General features: G+C 36.8%; 1 protein-coding gene across 2 annotated transcripts in view; it reads left to right on the top strand.

Annotated features, from left to right (window-relative positions):
- Positions 1-14,745, top strand: part of FARSB (phenylalanyl-tRNA synthetase subunit beta) — a 37,173-nt gene that overhangs the window by 2,286 nt on the left and 20,142 nt on the right. For both annotated transcript variants that reach the window (XM_058843797.1, XM_058843798.1), the window contains exons 4-15: positions 493-565; positions 857-972; positions 1,407-1,557; positions 2,761-2,869; positions 5,100-5,170; positions 6,457-6,518; positions 6,605-6,656; positions 8,121-8,182; positions 8,593-8,800; positions 9,224-9,304; positions 12,306-12,398; positions 14,341-14,458. In XM_058843797.1, coding sequence (XP_058699780.1) covers positions 493-565; positions 857-972; positions 1,407-1,557; positions 2,761-2,869; positions 5,100-5,170; positions 6,457-6,518; positions 6,605-6,656; positions 8,121-8,182; positions 8,593-8,800; positions 9,224-9,304; positions 12,306-12,398; positions 14,341-14,458 — 1,196 coding nt within the window. The remainder of the gene's footprint in view (positions 1-492; positions 566-856; positions 973-1,406; positions 1,558-2,760; positions 2,870-5,099; positions 5,171-6,456; positions 6,519-6,604; positions 6,657-8,120; positions 8,183-8,592; positions 8,801-9,223; positions 9,305-12,305; positions 12,399-14,340; positions 14,459-14,745) is intronic.

Raw genomic sequence — 14,745 nt, 5'->3', positions numbered from 1 at the left:
AGTTGTGAGATTTCTTGTGTTGTTTGTTATTTGTTGAAATATGGGTCCATTTCAGGTCAGTAAACAACTTTCTACTTGCTTGGATTTTGAGTATGATTACGTCTGTAGATCAGATTCATCAGATGTTCCTCTGGAGAGGATCTATTGCATAACTTATAAAGACTAGACTAGAATGTTAATGGATTTTGTATCTGTTCTAAAAAATTTTCAATTGCTGTTCCATTTGAGAATTATGTTCTATAAAGAACTTCTACAGAGAAACTTTCTTGTGATCATTTGTAATAAATACCAAAACAAATAATTTATTTCCCTTTTCTACAATGATTTTATCTTGCTGAGTTCTATTTACTATCCCATAAAAAACAAGTTTTGCACAGTTAGTTAATTACATGCCAAGAAACATTAGCAAGAAAGTATTCTACATAAATTTGCTGCTACATCTGTAGAGTTTCCTGCATTTCAGCTACAGACTTACTTCTGCTTTTGTTTTAGGATAAATCTCCCTAGGTTTGAAAAGATAATACCAGCTGAGGGTGAAGGTCAGAGGCTGATTATCACTGAACAGGTAAAAATGTTTAGTGCACCTTTGTAAATGTATTGAGAGTTGCTGAAGCAGCAAGATCCATATCAGTGTGATTTTGTAAGAGCAGTGAGACTGGAAATCCTATTTGCAGAACAAGAACTGAAGAAATTTAAATATCTCTATTTGGTGTGATCTATTCTTAGGAATGAGGAGGGGAGGAACAATAGACAAATTGGTTTGGGTGTAGCAGATAAAATCAAAATTTCAGATGCAGCTCAAATCAAAGTTTCAGATGCTCTCCTGAAATCTGCCTGCTGCTGTTGTGAATTGCAGACTGCCCAGATCCGGCCTCACGCTGTAGCTGCCATCCTCCGAAATATAACTTTTACCAAGGACCGTTACGACAGTTTCATCGACCTCCAAGAGAAACTACACCAAAATATTTGCAGGTTAGTGCTTAAAGTAGTGTATAGTGTCTGTATGTATGATTTTATCACATGTTAAGAGTGCACATCCCCATTGCAGAGAGTCATTATGGTTATGCCAAGGAAAATCTTCTATAGGAGCTGTCTTGATCCTTCTCATTTCTTTCCATGTTCTTGTCTTCTGCCAATATTGTTCAAAATAAATAGCTGTTACAGTTCATTCAACAGTTGAGACAGAAGTGTTTAGCAACATTCCCATTGGATTTGCCTTGACAGCTGTGTTGTTATTCATAATAATATTTATTAAAATGTTATCAAATAATTTCTAGGCTTCTCAAAATTATCCTTCTGCTTTTTCAGTAAGCTCTCTGAATGCATAGAAGTATAGAGCATCATACTCTAAGATTAAACTCCAAGTATTACTAGTAAAAACATTATTTTGCCTTCTTTATTTCTAGGAAAAGGGCATTAGTAGCAATAGGTACCCATGACTTGGACACCATCACCGGTCCATTTACTTTTACAGCCAAAGCACCTTCTGAAATTAAATTTAAGCCCCTGAATCAATCTCAGGAGTACACAGCCTCACAAATTATGGATCTGTATAGGGTAAGTGGAATTTTTCAGACTGATAAAGGAGGAAGATAAATTTCCAAGGCTAAATATCTCTCATATTCTTGTTATTAAAAGTAGTTCTTACAAATAAAACGCAGTTCTTCTGTAGCTTAAGAGTCAGTGAACATTCCATATTTTGCTTATCATGAGAAATGCATGGTAATATTTTATTTTTATTTTCTGTGAAAAATATATTGTGATATTTTGGGGCTAAGAGCAACTCTTAGAATGGGTTTGGTAGAAAACTTCTGATTTATCAACATGAAGATTGCTTTTCATGACACTCTTAATAATACTGTAAAAGGCTTGTGTATTTATCTGCTATAAATATCTGGTGTAAAAGCATTGGAAAATTTTCAGGTAGATATTAGGAGATTTTTTAATGTTACCTTCATTTGGCCAGTTTGCTTGGGGAAGATGGTGTATTATTTACCCAGCTGCATATTAGGCAAGTATAGCTTTTGTGTAAAAGGCTCGAGTTGTCTAGCACTGCTCCTGGCTCAGCAGCCTGATAAAACCAGGCAAATGCTAGGAAAAGATCCTATCAAGTCTGATTTTACAATGTTTATGTGGGCCAGTTCCCATGTTAGTATTTGAAAGTGGTACTATTTATCACTGTCGTTACAGTAGACAGCTCTGCTGGAATACACATACTGGCCATGGAGGCAATTCCTCAAGTATCTCTGACTAAAGAGTAAGAGAGCTCAGAAACAAGAGAGACTAAAAAAGGAAATTAGGTTTTTGGTACAGCACATACTTATGTCATTAGAATAAATGTAAGTTTTGAATCAAATTTTAATAAATAATAAATATGTCAGTATTCAGCAATTTATAAGTAAAAGTATTGAAGTGGTAATTTTTATTACTTTCAGGAAGAGTTCCTATAGACTAGGGATATTTGGCAGTGTTTGCCTGCTGTGGTGAACAAGGGTATCCTTTGGACAGCATGGCCTACACATGTTTGAGAGAATCCTTAAATAATCTTCAGCACTTTTGAAGAAAACCAAAAATCCAGTTCTCTCATTTCAAACTTTTCCTGCTGCTGGGAGCAAACAGCCTTTCCTAGTAAAGTACCTAACTCCAACCCAATCCTTCCCACCTTCAAAAGTCCCCTTAATTACTCACCAAAGGATTGTGGCTCTATGGAAGTTCACCCGTGAGCTGCAGTGAAATTCAGGCTGTGCTTTGTTTTTCCAGACTGACAGCCACCTTCGGCACTATTTGCACCTGATTGAAAACAAGCCACGTTATCCTGTCATTTATGACAGCAATGGGGTTGTTCTGTCCATGCCACCCATCATCAATGGTAAGATTAGTTTTTGACTGCTTTGTACTGTTACTGCTGTTTTGTGTGTGAATTAGTGTCTGACAGAAACACTGATGTGTCGTAGGGATTATTCTTTTTTCTTAAAATAGTTCCACTTAAAATTTCATGAAGTCTTCTTTCCTTCTTTCAGTTTAAAGGTAGTAAAATATTTTGCTCCCTCCTAGGCTGCTAGTGTTCCTTTTTCTCATCTTCATCAGAAGGGTGTAAAAGTGCTACTGCAAACCTCTGCACTGAGCTTCCCATTCTCTTCCCCAATTCAATAAAGTTCCTTGTGACGGGAACTTTTTTTAGGAAAATAAGCCCTTGAGAAATTATTTTGTAAACTAGTAATAGTAACTGGTAACTGCAACTTTGTACTCCATTTTCTGAGGTTACATCAGGGAACGTAGCAACGGGAACTAGTTTTTATGGATCCTGTTGCTATCGCACTAAGTGATTTCAAAAGACTTCAATTGCTTAAAGAGAATAAATTGGTCTAGGCTTTTTTGCATTGTTCTAAACATGGGTTTCCACTGAATGCAAAAGAAACCATGGGTCATTTTTGAGAACCTGGTTTACTGAAGCCATTTAATGGCATGGGAATAATTACTCTTTAAGGAAAGATAATTCAGTATACTTCTATACTGAAATACAGGTCAGGAATCAATAAATTTCCCTGATCAATAAATCTGCACTGATAATCTCTTTGGATCTGTGCTTCCTAATACACCTTATCCAGCTAACCCAAATCTTTAAAAGGCAGCTCAAACTCTGTGGCAGGGACTGGTAACATTAGCTGCTGTAAATTGAACTGGGTGTCAACCACGGCGCTTGATCCTTTTTTGTTAGGCTCCTTCCAACTTGGGGGTGTTCCATGTATAAGCACTGCATATTGTTTATATTTTATCAATTAAAAAGGTTGAGCTAAATTTAACACCTGCCTCTGCTTTAGAGAACAGTATCTAAGATAGGCTTCCAGGTCAGAGGTGCCTTCTAAACAAATAATGCAATCTAAACATATCTATTGGTTGTTTGGATTATCTACAATCACTGGAGTGAAGGCTTGTATTTGCTTTGAAGTGAGTCCAGAGATGCTGAATACATTCCATCTGCAATGAGATATAGCACAGCTGTAAGGGGGAGTACAAGATCCCTCAGTCCTAAGATCTCTGCTGCACCTAACTCCATCTGGCTGTGACCTAATTTCTCAGATAGGAAACTAAAACAGAGAAGCTAATTCAGGTTCAAACAAAGGAAGGAGGAGTTCCCAGTTCCCATGTATATCCAAGTGCTTTCTTTGACTCTGGTGGGGGTGCATCTGTGTTAATGAATGGTGCAAGGAAAGGCAAGCAGAACAGGGGCTGGTTTTGGCATGTTCCCACACAATTCTAGGACTGTGTATGCCCGTTTCTGCATGGTTCCCAGCCATGGAATTCACTCCAGGTGTGCACTGCCCATCTGTACCTAACACACAGAATGACTTCTCTGTACATCTGCTCCAGATTGCTTGTGTCTTACTGACAGACCCCACTTTTGTAGGGAGCCAGCCACTGGGGGCCTTCATCCTAGTTTGCAAAAGAGGCACCTCAGGTGCCTCTTCCAGACAAGAAAATCTTTGAATGCAACAGGGATGTGCTTCAGTGCAGGCATCATAACTCCCAGTACAGACAAAGCAAATTCATGCCTAGAAGGGACCCATTCTAGGACCTAAACCACTACTGTAGAGCAGCCTATAGGGTATCAGCAGACAGTGTTGAGAGACCACAGAATGACTGTTGATAGTCATTAGTCTAAGTCACTTTTTAAAAACCATTTCATTTGTTCCTGCCCAAGGAAATGACATATATCACAGGTGTGATGTGAATGTGAGACTAAACCCAGGGAAGATGGGATGCTATGGCAGTGCAGAGCCCTTTGCTAACAGCAGATGGCCACTGTTCTCTTAGCTGGCTTTTCCAGCTGAGGATACCTGTAGATCCCTGGGTCTTGCAATGTAAAGCATAATCCAGTCAGTGTGTCTGATCTGCCTTTTTCCTTTCATTTGATTCATAAATTCAAAAGTAAAAAGAGCTGCTTTTCTGCCAACAGCTGTGAATGTTGGTGCAGTAGATAATGGGTTTTTTACATTGTGGAAGATGACAATGGTCTTTCTGACACAAAATGAGTCAGTATCAGTCTATTGCAATAAAACTAATATTTCTTAACATGTTTTTGTTTTCACATGTTTTAGGAGATCATACAAAAATAAGCCTAAATACCAGAAATGTGTTTATTGAATGTACAGGCACAGATATTACAAAGGTAAATTACTCTTTCTTGCTTTTGATATGCTTTAATATAATTGTTTTCCCTTTGGATAATAGAGCTCCAATACAAAGACCTACAACAAGGCATTTACTGTCTGGAGCCAACCATCCAATACAAAAGTTGCAGGACTGTGGAATTCCCTGGAAACAGTTTCAGCTTTGCTGTATAGATAGCCTTGTGTTTTCACTGAATTTTGATTTTACTGTATCTTTGAGTTTACACTAAGTATTCAGCTTGTATGAGAAAATAATTGAAGCAAATTAGAGACTGTTTGTTCTTTTTGAGCGCTTTTTCTAAATCTGAAAAGCTTAGAAAAGAGTAAAATTTACTAAGACTTCCTTTTTTGGCAGAATACTCTGTCAAGATTCATGTCCTACTGAAAATTTGGGCTGAGGGAAGAAAGACAAGGATTTTTCTACTTAGTTATCTTTATCAAGCAGGGATGCCATGCAAATAATTGCTAAATTCAAGTCTTTCCATATGCAAATTCTGTGACTCAAAGCTGAAGCGTGAAAGCCAAGGAGTTATAATTGCCTGTTCTTGAATATAGGTTGTGCATTCAGTGATAGTTTCCCTAAAGTGTGTAACTTGATGCTTAAGAGCAAAACTGCTTTTAACTTACCCTACTACAAAATGGTATGTTAACAACACAAATTTTCATGTTGGGGAGTGGCTTCTAAGCAAACTAATAAATAACTGTTTCTTGCTACTGCTTGTCTTGATAGTAAAAATAAATACAGTATTATTCTGTTTACATGAAGGAAATGACACTGTCAGGCATAAAAAAAAACCCTTTTTGGACTGAGAAGTTCATCTGAATCTTATTATGTCCCATTATACTCATCACTTAAAATATTAGCTGTAAAACAAAAAATTTGCAAATGAAGTTATTTGATAATGTATTGCTAAACAATGTAGTCCTCCAGCCTCTCCTTTCCCAATTGAATTTCAGTAAAATGACTAATTAGACAGAAAGTTAGGAAGACCCAGCTCCAAATAGTAATAAAACCCCTGTGTTTCTCAAGAACAGAGTTTAGAAAAGATATGCCAAGGCTTCAGAACCTTGAAAACCAAAGATTTTCAAGCTTTTGCACAAATGTCTGCATCAGAAGGAAAATGTGTTTCAAAATTCAGTCTAGAATTCTAGACTGCTAGAAAATTAGAAGAGAATGAAGAGAGTGTAAGATGAGATATTTTCCCTGTTTTTTGTTAAGGTGTTTTATCTACTTCCACACAAGTAGATAACAGATTTTAATGTGATTATTATGTTTGTTTTGTAGGCAAAAATTGTTCTTGATATTATAGTCACGATGTTCAGTGAGTATTGTGAGAAGCCATACACGTGAGTATAAATCTCCAAGCAGAGAGACATTACATTTGTGCCATGTGTTAAAAACAGTTTAACATATATTTTTCTGTCTCTCTCAGTGTTGAAGCAGTAGAAGTGGTTTATCCCAATGGGAAGACCCACATCTATCCGGTAAGCACAGCATTAGGATATCTCTGTGTCCTTAAGGAGAGGGCTTTATTTGGAAAAAGACTGGTAAGAGTTTTCTTTTCCTGTGGCAGCATATGCTGGTTCTAAGGTGCAGGGTAAAAACCAAGCTTGGCACTTTTCTCTGTACTAGTGAGTCAGAACCTCCTCTAACCCCACAAAAAATAACTCCAGCTCCAGCTTTTCCTTGTTTAGGAAAGTCCTTCTGAAGCCCCATTGAATTGTGATGAGGTTAAAAATACACTATTATGTTTTAGAGTGCCTGTGATAGGACCTTTTCCAGGATCAAGTAAAGATTACAATCAAAGGTCATCATCTGTGTCCAAACCTACATGTTCCAAATCAAGAAAAATGAATGCAGGAAGAGGTCCTTCAGCCTTAAGCCTGTGGACAACTGAAATCAGCCTCAGCATAATGTACTTATCAGATCTGGAAGCTTTAATGCCCTTCAGTTAAAATAACCTTGTAACACTGCATTTCTCAGTCTCTCACTTTACAGACACCAGCTATGTACAGGTCTAAAAGGTAGAATGTTGACTTCAGTTCAGAGCCCCAGACAGACCTTTTCACAGTAATGGAGTCTTACTTTTTTATCCTCTTGATAAGTAGAAAGAGAGCAATTCCTCCTGTTTCCTGAAAGTAACTGAAGACAGATCTGTTTGAGTTCATAAAATCAGATATACCAAGGGAGTACAAACTGTTTAGAGGGAAACTTATTTTTGCTGAGAGGTTTTCTAGTGTCATTTTATCTTTTTCTTTTTACAATGTCAGTTTTAATGACCAGAGGAAAGGTGTAGAATCCTGAAAAAATATCCAACAAAATAGAAATCTCTGCAGTCACCAAAGCAGCTTCCCTAAATAAAACAGAGAAAAAAAATCCCCAAGTTTCAGTTGCTATGGTTTTTAAGGATTTGTATATCACGAAGTTTAGAAACACATGAAATACATAAATACATACAAAATAACTTTCTTAAATACATTGCACACTTGCTGAGTAAAATACTGGTAGATATTTATGTGCCAATAAAGAAATACAAAGTTTTCCTTCCTTTTCCTCCTAAAAGTCATTTGATCTGTACAAGACCATGAGATCTCATGCATGACATTCTGTGCTCTAGGGCTTTGACTTAGGATGAACTACTCACCAGAAACTTTCAGTGACTCTGTTACTTGCATATATCAGAAATTATCAGAAGTTTCAATAATGGGGATTTCATGCTGCATTCACCCTTCCAGCTTAACCAAGAACAGCTTTTGCATCATGTACTAGAGTATATTTTCAACAATTCTATTAACTTTAGAATGCTGAATATAGCCTAATATTCCACATATTTCTTCTGTGGGTGTCATTTTAGTATGGCAATTAAAAACTAGATTACTGAGATTGAATCCTCTTAGGTAGAAATGGCAGGCACTGTCTATGCTTAAAATCTTTATCCTTCTTTTTAGGAGCTGGCTTATCGGACAGAGAAAGTGAAACCTGAATACATTAACAAGAAAGTAGGAATCAGGTGTGTTACTGCAAATGAAAACATAGTTTTTATTAACCATGGCAAAGGTACTAGAAGACATTGATTTATTGTTTTAAAAATGTTTAGCTTATGTAATTTATTTTAATTTATCAAAAATTCAGGGGTTATCTTGAGTAATTAGATCAACTCTGAAACAGAGTCCCCTGCTTTCAGGGAAAGTGAATGATTCTTTATGGCTTCACACAACTGTTATGAAGTAAAGGAAAATGACCATCTCATGACTGGGAATCTGAACTGGTTCTGTTTGACTGCTAAGTCTGTGTTCAGTCTATAAAGCACTTGTAGATTCTCCAGGATATGAGGCAATGCAGAAAAAACATTGATTATTTTGCAAAGCAAGTCAGTACAGTGCAAAATCCATAGATTACCACTCTCTTGTTTTGTTTCAGTGAAACTCCATCAAGCCTGGCAAAGCTGCTGACTAGGATGTGTTTGAAGTCACACGTCACAGGGAATGGGAACCATCTAGAGATTGAAATCCCTCCTACCAGAGCAGACGTTATCCATGCCTGTGATATCGTAGAAGATGCAGCAATAGCTTATGGTTATAACAACATTCAGATGGTGATTCCGAAAACGTACACCATAGCTAATCAAGTAAGATTGCCCCTTCAAATGAATGCTCTGTTGTCAGTAAATGACTGCTGCATGCCAGAAGGGCTTTGGGGAAAACAGAACCTAGGAATTAAATATTTTGACATGCTTTGCCTTGAGAAGTATTTACCGTGGATGGGATACAAAACAGATGCCCCACTGATTTGAATAAGTCTAAGACCAGTGGTTGCTGGTACTTGAAAAAAGACAGGGTTTAAGTAGGGAGCCCGTATTAAATCTCTAATTGGGAGATTCATTTCCTTAGGCAAGCCTAAAGGCAGCTGGCTAATGCTTTCAAAAATTTTAAGCACACAAGCATAGTCCCTCCCTTGTGAATTCACCATCATGTGGCAGGCAGAATCACCCCGGGAAAGAATAGCAAAATGCTTTTAGAAGGAGGCTGAACACTGTTTTGTTTCATTTTAGCTTCCCCTCAATAAGCTCACAGAACTTCTGAGACTGGACTTGGCAGCTGCTGGATTCACTGAAGCACTCACTTTTGCCCTGGTATATTACATTGATTTCGTGTTTTTCTTAATTGCATGTTCGAACAGTGATGCAATCAAAACTGAAGAGGGTGGTCTGAGGATATGTTGTCATATAAATGTACCAGTATTTTCCAATACTGTTTTGGCAGCTGGTTGTTTACTAGGGCTTTGGAATCACAATATAATATTTGGTGAGTTTGTAGGTCAGAGAAATTAAATGAGTCACTGTTAATGTGGTATGTAGTTCTAAGTATAGAGAGGGAAGTAGCTGCTGAAGGACTGGTTTTAGTTTAATTTGATTGGATGGAATTGTAAGACAGCAAATCTCTCTCAAGACTTTGGTCACCAGATGTGAAATTCATCATAATTCAATAATTGGAAAACCAACATGAAAATTTAGTACTTTCTGGTGGGTATTCCTACAGTGTATTGGGAGTTACCTGTTTCTGTATTTTTCTTTAGTATTGTCACTTGCCCACGATTCCTTGCATTAGATAATTCAGTATGAAAAGAGCTTATTTTAATAGCCATGAAAAAGTTACAATACACAGACACTAAGGTGGCATCCTTTGTAGATTTCACCACGGGTAGGGTTTTGAATATAGATAACAAATAGATATACAGTAAATAGATAACAAATATAGATAAAAAATATAGCATTGTTACCACTGGTTTTAGCAATTATTTGTTACAGCCATGCCAGTAGTCTTTGACCAAGAATTAGGACTCTGTAGCAGCAAGTGCCACTCTGATACTAGCCGATGCCATAATTTGTACTATGGAAATTATGCAGCAGGATTGTTGTGCTAAAATGGAATGTACAGTAGGAAACAATATCTCTGTCATGGTCACTTGCTCATACCCCTGAGCTGTGAACTGGATAAGAGAACCTGATCTACTATTAAAACCAAAAAAGTTAAATATGCTCCCATGCCCTCCAAATGTAGATGGTAACTGCCCATAAATGGAGACTGGCATAGGTAGCTATTGAAAATATACTATACATTTTAAAAAATCCTTTCTGTCGCAAGATCTGCTCAAAGCCTTTGCTTAAAAGTCCAATTTGTTCACATTTTAGCATATGGGGGAGCTACCATCACATATTCTGTTAATTTCTGTTAATCTCTGTGGAATTTCTCAGCTTCTTCCTGAACCTAAAATTGACTAGATGGTGAGAGGTATAAATCCTTGAAAGTACACAACCTCTTGAAAGAGTGATCTGCTCACAGATTATTTTTTACTAATTTACTCAAATGTTTTAAGATAGAGCATTTCAGGCTCCTAAAACACTTCCGGCAGTTGAAAATTTCAGATACTGCAACCAGATCTGGTAATTTGAATCGACTGAATAAAATTTTAACACCTTCAGATTTCACAGAGCTTCAAAAGCAAAATTTGCTCTAATTCTGAAAAATATATTCCAGTTTTAACATCTGGTTATTAACTCATTTAAGTAACCAGGACAATAAGTAGTATTGCCTCCTGCAGTGCTAATATCTGAGGTATTCAGACCTGTGGTTACTACCATGTTGAAGAAACTACATATAGTCAAGCTTTTAAAGGATTTTTTTTCATTAATATTACTATCCAAAATTAATATTTCCTAATTAATATTTCCTAATTCATTATTCATTTTTGAGTGCTGCACTCTTGCTTGGTTCTTTGAACCATATAGTTCATTTTTTTCAGCAGCAATAGGTAATATGTCTGGAACATTTAATGTATTACCTTGCTACAACTGAGAACCTTTATGAACTGCAACAGCAGAATTTTTGAAGGTCATGCAGTGTGTCATGGTATCACATTTCTTATTTGTATTTCTGCTGTGGCAGGATGAACCTCACAGTCTGTTATGTCCCCAGCACTTTATTAACACACCAGTGTGAGGCTTATGACTTTGATAACTTGGATATAATTTATGCTACAACATTCTGTACCCCAGTGTTATATGATAAACACTGCTTATGTATTTGTGCACTCAATCTGTTTCTTGGTTAGAGCCCCAAATGAGATTTGTACACAATAACATTGCCTTCTGTGAGGAGCTCCAGTTTAGCCAGAATGCATTTAGTTAAATCACAGTAACATGCTGTAGTTTAGATACACATCTGAAAACAGTTTAACACAGTTCTCTCCTCCTAAGTTCAGCATTCCCTGTGTTATTTGGGATTTTTTTTTAATGATTATTCAATGACCCACTTTTTCAGATGGTATCATCTGTTCATCTTTCTCACAGTTGGTCTATCAACACACTTTGTGAGTGCTGCCAGTGCAAAGGGAACACTTCTGGGAGACTGCAATACACAAGCAAATCCTCAGTTATGTGCCTAGTCTGCTACTGGTGTCTTTATTACTCTAATAAAGCTATAAATTCTGGAAATCTGAAGTGTGGATCTTAGAAGTAGCATCTATTGCAGTGTGTGCACAGACATTGGCTGAGCCTGGTAAAGAGAATGCATATTGTTTTACTAACCAGCTTAAAAATACACTTTTAGAATACAGGCTTTAAAAACACTTCAACCCTAAAAAATGAACATACTACAAGAATCTTACACAGCTCTGAAAATTGAGGGCTTGGCCATATGAGCTGTTTTTCATAGACAATACTGTACTTTATGTAAGTGTCCCTCAAGGGATTGTCTTTGTGTGAAAGAACAGATATCAGTCCCTCTATAAGTGCTATTTGCAGAATAAAGTGCTTCACCCACTGCAAGTCAGGGTGCAGAATCTGAGCCTGTTTTTAAAACAAATGCAACAATCCATGACAGAAGCCTAAATAAACACTTGCCTTTTGTTTTTTTTTTTAATCCCGCTTTATTTTATTTAGTAATTAACATTTGTAAATAAACTAGTTTGCCTACTTAGTCTAAAGTCTAGGGCTTAATTTGTATTATGAGTGTTATGTGTGAGGGGATATATTATGGGGCAGTGCTACAATTCCATTGTTCTTGATACCAAATTTCATCACTGGCTGTCTATTTTAACTACTTGACCTTGATAGGTTTTTGTCTCATTTGCAGTGTTCCCAAGAAGATATTGCAGATAAACTTGGCACAGACATCTCTGCAACAAACGCTGTGCACATAGCAAACCCCAAAACAGCAGAATTTCAGGTGAGATCATTTACATTTTGAAAGCAATATTTTTATGGATTCTGTATTTTAAAAGGAGAGAAAGGAACCTACAGGAAATAAAATTTACTAACAATAAGCTACATTTCTTGCATTAAAGAGCTTGTATATGTTTATGTTCTGAACATGTCATCTTCTGTTACTCCACTGAGAAATCTCTCTTCCAGTGTGAAATACTATCAGCTTTTCAAGAAAGCAAAGTACCATGCTCTTTGTGGCAGAATGTGGCAAAACTGAGTAGTCTTATTGCAGAAAATCCCAGATGGTTGATCAATTCCCTCATCTAGAAAACGTATTCAACAGAGAAGGAACTATTAGACTTGGCAATCTCTAAACTTCGTGAGCTTTTGGGAGGAAACATTTGGGTTGGTTTTTTAAAAATATTTATCATTATTACTCTTGTTTTCGTTTGTGTATTTTTTTTTAAATCTGTGATGCTCTTGAAGTATCTTAATACTCCTTCCTAGATCATTTGATCTTAGCTAGAGAGAAACTGAGAGCTCAAGTATGGTATTCTCAACAATTCTGAAAATACCAAAGAGTGTACCCGTAGGTTTTATATTTCTTTTCAAGAGTGTTGTTGGTTTTTTTAAAAGATGCTTTCTTTAGTTTACAAGGAATGTAAATTTAGAGCCGTCTTTTTTTTTTTTTTTGCCTAACAAATACAAAGGTAAACTCACTTTAAAAAGGTTTTGAACAGTTTCAGGAGTTTGTTAGGTATTAATATTTTGTGATTTGTGGGGTTTTTTTCCCTTAAGACCTTCAGTACATCTGATTTCTCTGAGTTTCTGAAATACCTTCCTAGATCTTACCTCTAATATTGATGAGAGTCTTCTGCTGTTCTGAGATTCAAGAACAGACAGTTTGCACACCTTTTATTTGGTACCACAAATAAGCAGTCATGCAAGACACCACTGGAACCTGTTTAGACCATTACCAGCTGTTCACTTCTGTCATTTAGCATGGTGATTGCAGTGAGAAATACAGAACGTACCCCCAACAAAGAAAGTGTGAACAAAAAGAGAAGACACTGCAGCCCCTCTAGCCAGATACAATTTCAGACTCCTGTTCTTGCAAGACTGGAGGCCTTTGCAGTAGCAGTGCTGCTAAGCAGGGTTATTATTGGATGGATTTTTGCCTTGTGGCAAAAATAGCTTCAATTTTTTAAAATCTGTAGGCCTTCCTGAAAGTTGGGAAGGATTGCTCTGTGTGATGCGCTATAAACTTTCAGCTTTAGACGGTAGCTGAGATTCTCAGGATAACTCTCCCCATCTCCTGTCCTCTGCCAGCAAGGAAAGGGCAGGATGATGCCACTGCCACCCCTCTTACATTGGATTTACTGAATCAAACTCTTCTAGCTTGGCAAATAAAAAAGGTGCAATTCAAAGGAAGTATTTGAATGGAGAGCACAGGAAATGTTACTGTTCTTACAGATACATTCACAGATATGATTGTCTCTTGCTTGGTTCTTTGAACACATTTTCTATAGATTTCAGGTGTCCACGACTGAATATTACATAGCATTTTCCTATAAAAATAACATTTTAGATAACACTTGATGTTTCCAAAACTGCACGTAGAATTTGCCTTTTGTATAAGTGAGAGTAAATTTATGGGATTTTTTTTCACTTTTCTATATTATTTTTCTACCCTGTACTGCAATTCAGCCACCTGTGAAATGGTACCACTTCTTAAGCTCCCATATAAACTCTTTGAGAAAAGGCAGTATATAGAACATGGAGAGAGTGTACATTTCCAGGTTTAGTAACTCTAAATCAAGCTTGCTTAAACACAGGAGATGAGTGCAGTATTTGCAGTTGACTACTTTTAAATTCCTGTTATGAATGGAGAAAACAAAAACAAATGGAGAAAACGAGATATTTTGGAAGGTATTTGACTTGCAGCATCTCTGTTTGTCCTGCAGGTGGCACGGACAACCCTCCTTCCTGGGCTGCTGAAAACTATTGCTGCCAACAGAAAGATGCCCTTGCCTCTCAAACTCTTTGAGATTTCTGACATTGTAGTAAAAGATCCTAATACAGGTAAGAAGAGCAGGTTCCTCAGAATCTTTGATAATGGAAATACATTTACATACCAAATGGTAATAGTAAATAAATCTGTATTTCCTTTAAAATAGGCATTCCCATAATAATAGTAATTTCATACTACAATGGGGTTTTGTATTAAGGTGTACAGCACAAGATTTAATGGCCTGGTTTACAGGCTGGATTTTAGAGTGTCTGGAAACGTTGTTCACTTTAGATGCTTTCTCAAAAGTGCAAGGAGATATACTGCAACTATTTTTAGGGATCTTAATATTCCTTAAAAT

The sequence above is a fragment of the Poecile atricapillus genome, chromosome 8 (genome assembly GCF_030490865.1).
Source record: "Poecile atricapillus isolate bPoeAtr1 chromosome 8, bPoeAtr1.hap1, whole genome shotgun sequence".
NCBI classification, from domain to species: Eukaryota; Metazoa; Chordata; class Aves; order Passeriformes; family Paridae; genus Poecile; species Poecile atricapillus.
The sequence above is the reverse complement of the archived record's forward strand: the minus strand, read 5'-3'. Positions and strand labels throughout refer to the sequence as shown.